The sequence below is a fragment of the Babylonia areolata genome, chromosome 31 (genome assembly GCF_041734735.1).
Source record: "Babylonia areolata isolate BAREFJ2019XMU chromosome 31, ASM4173473v1, whole genome shotgun sequence".
NCBI classification, from domain to species: domain Eukaryota; kingdom Metazoa; phylum Mollusca; class Gastropoda; order Neogastropoda; family Buccinidae; genus Babylonia; species Babylonia areolata.
In genome coordinates this window covers 31079500-31091999 of record NC_134906.1, presented here as the reverse complement: position 1 = coordinate 31091999, position 12500 = coordinate 31079500, and the positions used below count along the sequence as shown (strand labels likewise).

At 43.2% G+C, this 12500-nt stretch overlaps 1 protein-coding gene across 3 annotated transcripts in view; it reads left to right on the top strand.

The window, feature by feature from the left end:
- LOC143276145 (uncharacterized) overlaps positions 1-12500 on the top strand; it is a 215760-nt gene that overhangs the window by 146403 nt on the left and 56857 nt on the right. For all 3 annotated transcript variants that reach the window (XM_076580561.1, XM_076580563.1, XM_076580562.1), the window contains 6 exons: positions 2125-2178; positions 4985-5038; positions 6154-6207; positions 6620-6673; positions 9059-9166; positions 11992-12045. In XM_076580561.1, coding sequence (XP_076436676.1) covers positions 2125-2178; positions 4985-5038; positions 6154-6207; positions 6620-6673; positions 9059-9166; positions 11992-12045 — 378 coding nt within the window. The remainder of the gene's footprint in view (positions 1-2124; positions 2179-4984; positions 5039-6153; positions 6208-6619; positions 6674-9058; positions 9167-11991; positions 12046-12500) is intronic.

Genomic DNA, 12500 nt, shown 5'->3' with positions numbered 1-12500 from the left:
TTGAGAGAGAGAGAGGTGGGGGGGAGTGGACAGATAGGAAGGGGTGTTTGAGAGAGAGAGAGGTGGGGGGGGGAAGTGGACAGATAGGAAGGGGTGTTTGAGAGAGAGAGAGGTGGGGGGGGAAGTGGACAGATAGGAAGGGGTGTTTGAGAGAGAGGTGGGGTGTGGGGGTGGGGGGAAGTGGACAGATAGGAAGGGGTGTTTGAGAGAGAGAGAGAGGTGGGGGGGGGAGTGGACAGATAGGAAGGGGTGTTTGAGAGAGAGAGAGGTGGGGGGGGGGGAAGTGGACAGATAGGAAGGGGTGTTTGAGAGAGAGAGAGAGGTGGGGGGGGGAAGTGGACAGATAGGAAGGGGTGTTTGAGAGAGAGAGAGGTGGGGGGGGGGGAAGTGGACAGATAGGAAGGGGTGTTTGAGAGAGAGAGAGTGGGGGGGGGGGAGTGGACAGATAGGAAGGGGTGTTTGAGAGAGAGAGAGAGAGGTGGGGGGGGGAAGTGGACAGATAGGAAGGGGTGTTTGAGAGAGAGAGAGGTGGGGGGGGGGAAGTGGACAGATAGCAAGGGGTGTTTGAGAGAGAGAGAGATGTGGGGTGTGGGGGTGGGGGGGAAGTGGACAGATAGGAAGGGGTGTTTGAGAGAGACAGAGAGGGGGGGGGGGAGTGGACAGATAGGAAGGGGTGTTTGAGAGAGAGAGAGAGGTGGGGGAGTGGACAGATAGGAAGGGGTGTTTGAGAGAGAGAGAGAGGTGGGGGAGTGGACAGATAGGAAGGGGTGTTTGAGAGAGACAGAGAGGGGGGGGGAGTGGACAGATAGGAAGGGGTGTTTGAGGGAGAGAGAGAGGGGTGGGGGTGGGAAAAGTGGACAGATAGGAAGGGGTGTTTGAGGGAGAGAGAGAGGGGTGGGGGTGGGAAAAGTGGACAGATAGGAAGGGGTGTTTGAGGGAGAGAGAGAGGGGTGGGGGTGGGAAAAGTGGACAGATAGGAAGGTGTGTTTGAGAGAGAGAGGGGGGGGGGACACAAAAGATGTAGAGAGGAGAGACACAGCTATGTGTGATGAGGCGATTTTCTGTTCTCCCGCGTTTTGATTGATGTTGACATGTTGTGATGACTGTGTTTTGATTGATGTTGACATGTTGTGATGACTGTTTTGATTGATGTTGACATGTTGTGATGACTGTGTTTTGATTGATGTTGACATGTTGTGATGACTGTGTTTTGATTGATGTTGACATGTTGTGATGACTGTTTTGATTGATGTTGACATGTTGTGATGACTGTGTTTTGATTGATGTTGACATGTTGTGATGACATGTTGTGATGATGACTGTGTTTTGATTGATGTTGACATGTTGTGATGACTGTGTTTTGATTGATGTTGACATGTTGTGATGACTGTTTTGATTGATGTTGACATGTTGTGATGACTGTGTTTTGATTGATGTTGACATGTTGTGATGACATGTTGTGATGATGACTGTGTTTTGATTGATGTTGACATGTTGTGATGACATGTTGTGATGACTGTTTTGATTGATGATGACATGTTGTGATGACATGTTGTGATGACTGTGTTTTGATTGATGATGACATGTTGTGATGACATGTTGTGATGACTGTGTTTTGATTGATGATGACATGTTGTGATGACTGTGTTTTGATTGATGTTGACATGTTGTGATGACATGTTGTGATGACTGTGTTTTGATTGATGTTGACATGTTGTGATGACTGTGTTTTGATTGATGATGACATGTTGTGATGACATGTTGTGATGACTGTGTTTTGATTGATGATGACATGTTGTGATGACTGTTTTGATGGATGTTGACATGTTGTGATCACTGTGTGTTGATTAATGTTGACATGTTGTGATGACATGTGATGACTGTGTGTTGATTGATGTCGACATGTTGTGATGACATGTTGTGATGACTGTGTTTTGATGGATGACGACATGTTGTGATGACATGTTGTGATGACATGTTGTGATGACTGTTTTGATGGATGATGACATGTTGTGATGACTGTTTTGATGGATGTTGACATGTTGTGATGACATGTTGTGATGACTGTGTGTTGATTGATGTCGACATGTTGTGATGACATGTTGTGATGACTGCGGGTTTCAGGGCTACAGAGGGCCTACAGGACCACTGGGTCCTCCCGGCATGGATGGTGACAAGGTCGGTTCCCTGTCTGTGTGTCAATGTGTACTGTCTGTATGGCCACTGATCTCTTGTGGCTGTGCTGTTTGACAGAGAGATATATAGATAGATATATATATAGAGAGAGAGAGAGTCAAGAGACGTTGGATACAATCTACACATTGTAGATACACACTTCATTTTATACAGTGGTTGTGAAACAGACTCAAACAGAATCATTATAAAATCATGTGTATGTTTTTTTGTTTGTTTTTTTTAACCCTTTCGCTGCCAGGAAAATAAGATTTAAGTGAAATCTATTTGCCAGTGTTTTTTCACAAAAAATGGGTATAAATTTTCAAAAAATTCTGTGCTCTTTGTTATTGGAGAAAGACCCATAAAAATATATATTTTCTGAAAGGTAAATGAATAAAGAACAAAAAAACAAAAAAACAAAAAAAACCACATGATGTTTTCCCATTTTATATATTTTTAGTGACATGCTGTTGTTTTGAAATCAGTGTTTTGTTTTTTGTCACATTTTCAAGTTGTTCATTACTAACAATAGTCAGGAAATTTGCACTACAATATCATATTTTCTGGACAAATGGATATCTGCATACACAAAATCATACTAGCACAACCACACACACACACACACACACAAAAAAAATTAAAAAGAGATAGATATACAATGCATTGTGACTTCTCCAAGTGATAATGTGGATGAGAGGCCACGCCCCCTCAGTCTCCACCCCCCCTCCTCTTCACCCCTCTCACACAGTCACTTGATCCAGTTCTCATCAGACCGCGTTGGCTGAGTGCCAAGAAAATTGCTCACACTGTCTTGCTAACAATTCAGTCACTTTCTGTCGTCTGCTAAGGTTTGCACAGCCGGCATCACTCACTGATAGTTGTATCTTGGCCACTCTCTTGATTGCTGCCTTTATTTTCTATCAAATCGTCCTATAAATGTTCATCACTGTCTTCTTCGAGTTTGCACTTCAATTCTTTCTGAGCATCAGCAAAAGAAAGCAATCTTGGTTGATTTTGTTCGCTACGATCGCATGTCTTGAGCACGGCATCAGTCCCACATTTTGTTGAGTGAGCGAGGAGAGGAGCCAGGCAAACACTGGGACAGTAACCCAACCAAAACATTCAAACAAAGGACTGCCTCATGACATAGATGGGGTTTCTAGCTATGAATAGAATCCAGAAAGATTCCCCAAGCTAAAGCCACCAGCATTTTTGTCAACGAACTGAACGCAAAGCAGGGAAAAGTCAGAATATTTCAATGACGAGTTATCTCATCATTGTGGCAGTGAAGCGTACATGCTTGCCATGACGAGTTATCATATAGACAGCCTAGGAGTTAATCAGAAAAAAATTGATGTTTCATCCTTCATTGTGACAGATGTTTGAAGAAGTGTTATTTCAGAATGTTTCTTCATCATTGTGACAGATGTTTGAAGAAGTGTCGTTTCAGAATGTTTCTTCATTCATTGTGACAGATGTTTGAAGAAGTGTCGTTTCAGAATGTTTCTTCATCATTGTGACAGATGTTTGAAGAAGTGTTATTTCAGAATGTTTCTTCATCATTGTGACAGATGTTTGAAGAAGTGTCGTTTCAGAATGTTTCTTCATTCATTGTGACAGATGTTTGAAGAAGTGTCGTTTCAGAATATTTCTTCATTCATTGTGACAGATGTTTGAAGAAGTGTTATTTCAGAATGTTTCTTCATCATTGTGACAGATGTTTGAAGAAGTGTCGTTTCAGAATGTTTCTTCATTCATTGTGACAGATGTTTGAAGAAGTGTCGTTTCAGAATATTTCTTCATCATTGTGACAGATGTTTGAAGAAGTGTTATTTCAGAATGTTTCTTCATTCATTGTGACAGATGTTTGAAGAAGTGTCATTTCAGAATGTTTCTTCATCATTGTGACAGATGTTTGAAGAAGTGTTATTTCAGAATGTTTCTTCATTCATTGTGACAGATGTTTGAAGAAGTGTCGTTTCAGAATGTTTCATCCTTCATTGTGACAGATGTTTGAAGAAGTGTCATTTCAGAATGTTTCTTCATTCATTGTGACAGATGTTTGAAGAAGTGTCATTTCAGAATGTTTCTTCATTCATTGTGACAGATGTTTGAAGAAGTGTCATTTCAGAATGTTTCATCCTTCATTGTGACAGATGTTTGAAGAAGTGTCATTTCAGAATGTTTCTTCATTCATTGTGACAGATGTTTGAAGAAGTGTCATTTCAGAATGTTTCTTCATCATTGTGACAGATGTTTGAAGAAGTGTCATTTCAGAATGTTTCTTCATTCATTGTGACAGATGTTTGAAGAAGTGTCATTTCAGAATGTTTCTTCATTCATTCATTGTTGTCATCAGACTCCACTTTGCCTTATTCCTGACCAGTGAAATAGTGTGCTCCATGCAGATGGGTTGTTTGGTTCTGTCTGTAAAGAGCTGCAAATCAAGGGCTACAGCTGGAACACTGATCCATTGTCTGACCACATGAAAATATGGAACCTGTGCTAATAGATTTCATGATAAAAAACACCATCATTGTAACCTTGGTTTGTTTTCTGTATGATGGTTGGCTGTGGAGGGTTGATTGTGCTACACTGTTACAGGTTGCATGATGCATATATACAGAGATAGACAGATAGATGATGTTTTGAGTATCTTGTGACAAGGGCTGTGTATTATATGATGAGCAAGATATGTCTATGTAATGTATCTGTCTATAATATATATATATATATATATATATATATATATTGTATGTATGCATGTATAATGTGTTAAGTAGCATGTAACAGGGGAGGTGTGTTGCAGGGTGAGCGAGGTCCACCAGGAGAAATAGGAATGAAGGGAGATCACGGTCCACCAGTAAGTCACCCTCGCCTTTCTTTTCTGTCATATAGAATATGTACTGTGGCTGTGTTGATGTCAGCATCTACCTTGAACATTTTCTGGTCACATTTCTCTTCTGTCATACATTCTGGCTGTGTCTATGTCAATATTTACCATGAACATTTTCTGGTCACATTTCTCTTCTGTCATACATTCTGGCTGTGTCTATGTCAATATTTACCATGAACATTTTCTGGTCACATTTTTCTTCTGTCATACATTCTGGCTGTTTCCATGTCAATATTTACCATGAACATTTTCTGGTCACATTTCTCTTCTGTCATACATTCTGGCTGTGTCTATGTCAATATTTACCATGAACATTTTCTGGTCACATTTCTCTTCTGTCATACATTCTGGCTGTGTCTATGTCAATATTTACCATGAACATTTTCTGGTCACATTTCTCTTCTGTCATACATTCTGGCTGTGTCTATGTCAATATTTACCATGAACATTTTCTGGTCACATTTCTCTTCTGTCATACATTCTGGCTGTGTTTATGTAGGAACAGTGTCAATATTTACCAGGAACATTTTCTGGTCATATTTTCTTTTCTTTCTTCATGTTGTGTTTTGTTCAAATGTTCTACACATCATTGACATCAGTGATGTGTGTTGTTCACAATGTTCTACACACCAGTGACATCAGTGCTGTGTGTTGTTCACAATGTTCTACACACCAGTGACATCAGTGCTGTGTGTTGTTCACAATGTTCTACACACCAGTGACATCAGTGCTGTGTGTTGTTCACAATGTTCTACACACCAGTGACATCAGTGCTGTGTGTTGTTCACAATGTTCTACACACCAGTGACATCAGTGCTGTGTGTTGTTCACAATGTTCTACACACCAGTGACATCAGTGCTGTGTGTTGTTCACAATGTTCTACACACTAGTGACATCAGTGCTGTGTGTTGTTCACAATGTTCTACACACCAGTGACATCAGTGCTGTGTGTTGTTCACAATGTTCTACACACTAGTGACATCAGTGCTGTGTGTTGTTCACAATGTTCTACACACCAGTGACATCAGTGATGTGTGTTGTTCACAGTGTTCTACACACCAGTGATATGTGTTGTTCACAGGGTCCACCAGGTCCACAAGGTCCTCTGGGTCTTCAGGGTCCACCTGGTCCTCCTGTGAGTCTGTCTGTCTGTCTGTCTGTGGGGTGATTGTGTGTGTGTGAGAGAGAGAGAGAGATGATACAAGGTTGGGGTGTGTATTGACCTTTGTGTGTGTGTCTGTTTCTATGTGTGTGTGTGTGTGTGACAAGGATGATACATGGCAGTGTGTATGTACTGACCTGTGTGTGTGTGTGTGTGTGTGTGTGTGTGTGTGTGTGTGTGTGTGTGTGTGTGTGAGAGTGTGTGACAGGGATGATACATGTCAGTGTGTGTGTACTGTGTGTGTGTGTGTGAAAGGGATGATACATGGCAGTGTGTGTGTACTGACCTGTGTGTGTGCGCGCGCGCGTGTGTGTGTGTGTGTGTGTGTGACAGGGATGATACATGTCAGTGTGTGTGTACTGACCTGTGTGTGTGTGTGTGACAGGGGCCTCACGGAGAACCAGGCGTCAGAGGACTTCAGGGACCCTCTGGTCCCAAGGTAAATACCTTGATGTGTGTGGGGTGTGGCAGTTAATGTGTGTGCACGTGTGTGTGCGTGTACTTGTGATGTTTTTGTGAATGTGTGAGTTAGTGTGTGAATTGGTGGATTTGAGTGGGGGTGTTTTTTCCTGTATTTTTTGTATGTGTGTTAATGTGTGTGTGTGATAAGTGTTTGTGTGATTGGTGGGTTGTGTTTTGCTGGATGCTTGTTTGTAAGCAGTTTACATCAATACAGACATGGGTTGACAGAGCGGAATGGATGGTATCTGTGTGTGCGGGCATGTTGAGATATTGTGTGCATAAGATATCGATAGCATTGTCAACTTGGGAATTGCATGTGCTCTCCTAATGTTCACTCATTCAGTCAGTTGTTCAGTCTTCATTTATTCAGTCAATGAAACGTTCATTCTTAATTCTTCCATTAATTGATTTGTTCATTGATTAGTTTCTTTCATTTATTGTTCATTTATTTGAATTGTTGATATATATTATTTTGATTCTTCCCGCTGAAAACGGAGCATAACACATGGAAAACACCACTGGTGAATATGAGTGAACATGAGAGTCAGTTTATGAATGAAGAAGATTTTAATACATAACTGAGTTAAAATCCTTTTTATTCATTCATTCATGTCTAGGCTTTGAAAGTCCTTTTTCTTTGTTCATTCTTTCTTCTATCCATCAATCCACCCATCCATCCACCTATACATCCATCCACCTATACATCCATCCAACCTATACATCCATCCAACCACCTATACATCCATCCACCCAACCATCCACCTATCCATTCATCCACCCAACCATCCACCTATACATCCATCCATCCATCCAACCACTTATCCACCCATCCAACCACCTATACATCCATCCAACCACCTATATATCCATCCAACCACCTATACATCCACCCATCCATTCATCCACCTATATATCCATCCAACCACCTATACATCCACTCATCCATCCAACCACCTGTACATCCATCCACCCAACCATCCATCCATCCAACCACCCATCCATTCATCCACCTATACATTCATCCACCTATACATCCATCCAACCGCCTATACATCCATCCAACCACCTATACATCCATCCACCTATACATCGATCTATCCATCCATCCAACCACCTATCCAGCCAGCCAACCACCTACCCATCCATCCATCCAACCACCTATACATCCACCCATCCATCCAACCACCTATATATCCATCCATCCAACCACCTATACATCCATATATTCATCCACCTATACATCCATCCATCCATCCATCCAACCACCTATACATCCATCTATCCACCTATATAGCCATCCATCCATCCATCCAACCACATATACATCCATCCACCCAACAATCCATCCATCCAACCACCTATCCACCCATCCATTCATCCACCTATACATCCATCCATCCACCCACCCAACCATCCATCCATCCATCTATCCACCCATCTATTCAACCACCTATCCATCCATCCATCCACCTATTCATCGATCCATCCATCCAACCACCTATACATCCATCCACCCAACCATCCATCCACCCACATATAAATCCATCCATCCATTCAACCAACCTGTACATCCATCCATCCATTTAACCACCTATAAATCCACCCACCCACCTATCCATCCACCCACCCACCTATCCATCCACCCACCTATCCATTTACCCATCCACCCACCCACCTATCCATCCACCCACCCACCCATCCACCCACCCACCTATCCATCCACCCACCTATCCATCCACCCACCTAACTATCCATCCACCAACCTATCCATCCACCCACCTATCCATCCACCCACCTACTTATCCATCCACCCACCTGTCCATCCATCCACCCACCTATCCATCCACCCACCTACTTATCCATCCACCCACCTGTCCATCCATCCACCCACCTATCCATCCATCCACCCACCTATCCATCCACATGTCCATCCACCATCTACCCACCTATCCATCCATCCATCCACCTATCCATCCATCCACCCACCTATCCATCCATCCATCCACCTATCCATCCATCCACCCACCTATCCATCCATCCATCCACCTGTCCATCCATCCATCCACCTATCCATCCACCCACCTATCCATCCATCCTATCCATCCACGCACCTATCCATCCATCCACCCACCCACCTATCCATCCATCCACCTATCCATCCACCCACCTATCCATCCATCCACCCACCTATCCATCCATCCACATGTCCATCCATCCACCCACCTATCCATCCATCCATCCACCCACCTATCCATCCACCCAATCACCTATCTATCTATGTATATTTATTGTTAACTGAATGACGCACATAATGCTGACAGTGACAGATACATATACTGAGTGATGTCAATGATGCTGACAGGGCAGTGAGGGCCCTCGAGGTCTGCTGGGCCCCACAGGGCTGAACGGACTGCAGGGAATGCCAGGAGCTCCAGGACCTAAAGGTGACCAGGGAGTCTCCGGCAAAAAGGTCAGTCACTGAACATGTGGCTGTGCTTGTGTTGTGCACATGCATACATGTGTGTGTGTACAGTGGTGCTGAACATGTCTGTGTGGCTGTGCTTGTGTTGTGCACATGCATACATGTGTGTGTACAGTGGTGCTGAACATGTCTGTGTGGCTGTGCTTGTGTTGTGCACATGCATACATGTGTGTGTGTACAGTGGTGCTGAACATGTCTGTGTGGCTGTGCTTGTGTTGTGCACATGCATACATGTGTGTGTGTACAGTGGTGCTGAACATGTCTGTGTGGCTGTGCTTGTGTTGTGCACATGCATACATGTGTGTGTGTACAGTGGTGCTGAACATGTCTGTGTGGCTGTGCTTGTGTTGTGCACATGCATACATGTGTGTGTGTACAGTGGTGCTGAACATGTCTGTTTGGCTGTGCTTGTGTTGTGCACATGCATACATGTGTGTGTGTACAGTGGTGGTCAGTGTGTTTGTTTGGAAGGCGGAGGGGGCAGGGGAGTGGGGGGGGGATTGAGTGAGTGTATGTGTGTGTGTGTGTGAGAGAGAGAGAGAGAGAGCTGTACAGGGAGATGGTGATGTGTGCGTGTGTGTGTGTGAGTTGTACAGGGAGATGGTGGTGGTGGTGGTGGTGGTGTGTGTGTGTGTGTGTGTGTGTGTGAGTTGTACAGGGAGATGGTGGTGTGTGTGTCAGCTATACAGGGAATGCAGATACTGTTGCTGATGTCAGTGTTTTAGGGATATGGTGATGTAGATAACAATGCTGATGTCAATGTTTTAGGGAGATGGTGATGTAGATAACAATGCTGATGTCAATGTTTTAGGGAGATGGTGATGTAGATAACAATGTAGATAACAGTGCTGACGTCAGTGTTTCAGGGAGATGGTGATGAAGATAACAATGTAGATAACAATGCTGACGTCAGTGTTTCAGGGAGATGGTGATGTAGATAACAATGCTGACGTCAGTGTTTCAGGGAGATGGTGATGTAGATAACAATGCTGATGTCAGTGTTTCAGGGAGATGGTGATGAAGATAACAATGTAGATAACAATGCTGACGTCAGTGTTTCAGGGAGATGGTGATGTAGATAACAATGCTGACGTCAGTGTTTCAGGGAGATGGTGATGTAGATAACAATGCTGACGTCAGTGTTTCAGGGAGATGGTGATGTAGATAACAATGCTGACATCAGTGTTTCAGGGAGATGGTGATGTAGATAACAGTGCTGACGTCAGTGTTTCAGGGAGATGGTGATGAAGATAACAATGCTGATGTCAGTGTTTCAGGGAAATGGTGATGTAGATAACAATGCTGACGTCAGTGTTTCAGGGAGATGGTGATGTAGATAACAATGCTGACGTCAGTGTTTCAGGGAGATGGTGATGTAGATAACAATGCTGATGTCAGTGTTTCAGGGAGATGGTGATGTAGATAACAATGCTGACGTCAGTGTTTCAGGGAGATGGTGATGTTGATAACAATGTAGATAACAATGCTGACGTCAGTGTTTCAGGGAGATGGTGATGTAGATAACAATGTAGATAACAATGCTGACGTCAGTGTTTCAGGGAGATGGTGATGTAGATAACAATGCTGACGTCAGTGTTTCAGGGAGATGGTGATGTAGATAACAATGCTGATGTCAGTGTTTCAGGGAGATGGTGATGTAGATAACAATGCTGACGTCAGTGTTTCAGGGAGATGGTGATGTAGATAACAATGCTGACGTCAGTGTTTCAGGGAGATGGTGATGTTGATAACAATGTAGATAACAATGCTGATGTCAGTGTTTCAGGGAGATGGTGATGTAGATAACAATGCTGACGTCAGTGTTTCAGGGAGATGGTGATGTAGATAACAATGCTGATGTCAGTGTTTCATGGAGATTGTGATGTAGATAACAATGCTGACATCAGTGTTTCAGGGAGATGGTGATGTAGATAACAATGCTGATGTCAGTGTTTCAGGGAGATGGTGATGTAGATAACAATGTTTATGTCAGTGTTTCAGGGAGATGGTGATGTAGATAACAATGCTGACGTCAGTGTTTCAGGGAGATGGTGATGTAGATAACAATGCCGACATCAGTGTTTCAGGGAAATGGTGATGTAGATAACAATGCTGATGTCAGTGTTTCAGGGAGATGGTGATGTAGATAACAATGTAGATAACAATACTGATGTCAATGTTTCAGGGAGATGGTGATGTAGATAAACAATGCCGACGTCAGTGTTTCAGGGAGATGGTGATGTAGATAACAATGCTGACGTCAGTGTTTCAGGGAGATGGTGATGTAGATAACAATGCTGATGTCAGTGTTTCAGGGAGATGGTGATGTAGATAAACAATGCCGACGTCAGTGTTTCAGGGAGATGGTGATGTAGATAACAATGTTTATGTCAGTGTTTCAGGGAGATGGTGATGTAGATAACAATGCTGATGTCAGTGTTTCAGGGAGATGGTGATGTAGATAACAATGCTGACGTCAATGTTTCAGGGATATGGTGATGTAGATAACAATGCTGATGTCAGTGTTTCAGGGAGATGGTGATGTAGATAACAATGTAGATAACAATGCTGATGTCAGTGTTTCAGGGAGATGGTGATGTAGATAACAATGCTGATGTCAGTGTTTCAGGGAGATGGTGATGTAGATAACAATGCTGATGTCAGTGTTTCAGGGAGATGGTGATGTAGATAACAATGCTGACGTCAGTGTTTCAGGGAGATGGTGATGTAGATAACAATGTAGACAACAATGCTGATGTCAGTGTTTCAGGGAGATGGTGATGTAGATAACAATGCTGATGTCAATGTTTCAGGGACCACCCGGACCACCTGGACCACTTGGACCGGCTGGTCCTCCAGGACCATCTGTGAGTCACTGTTTTCTGTCTGTTGTCTGTGAGTTATTGTTGTCTGTCTGTTGTCTGTGGGTCATTGTTGTCTGTCTGTTGTCTGTGGGTCATTGTTGTCTGTCTGTTGTCTGTGAGTTATTGTTGTCTGTCTGTTGTCTGTGGGTCATTGTTGTCTGTCTGTTGTCTGTGAGTCACTGTTTTCTGTCTGTTGTCTGTGAGTTATTGTTGTCTGTCTGTTGTCTGTGGGTCATTGTTGTCTGTCTGTTGTCTGTTTGAGTTATTGTTGTCTGTCTGTTGTCTGTGAGTTATTGTTGTCTGTCTGTTGTCTGTGGGTCATTGTTGTCTGTCTGTTGTCTGTGGGTCATTGTTGTCTGTCTGTTGTCTGTGGGTCATTGTTGTCTGTCTGTTGTCTGTGAGTTATTGTTGTCTGTCTGTTGTCTGTGGGTCATTGTTGTCTGTCTGTTGTCTGTTTG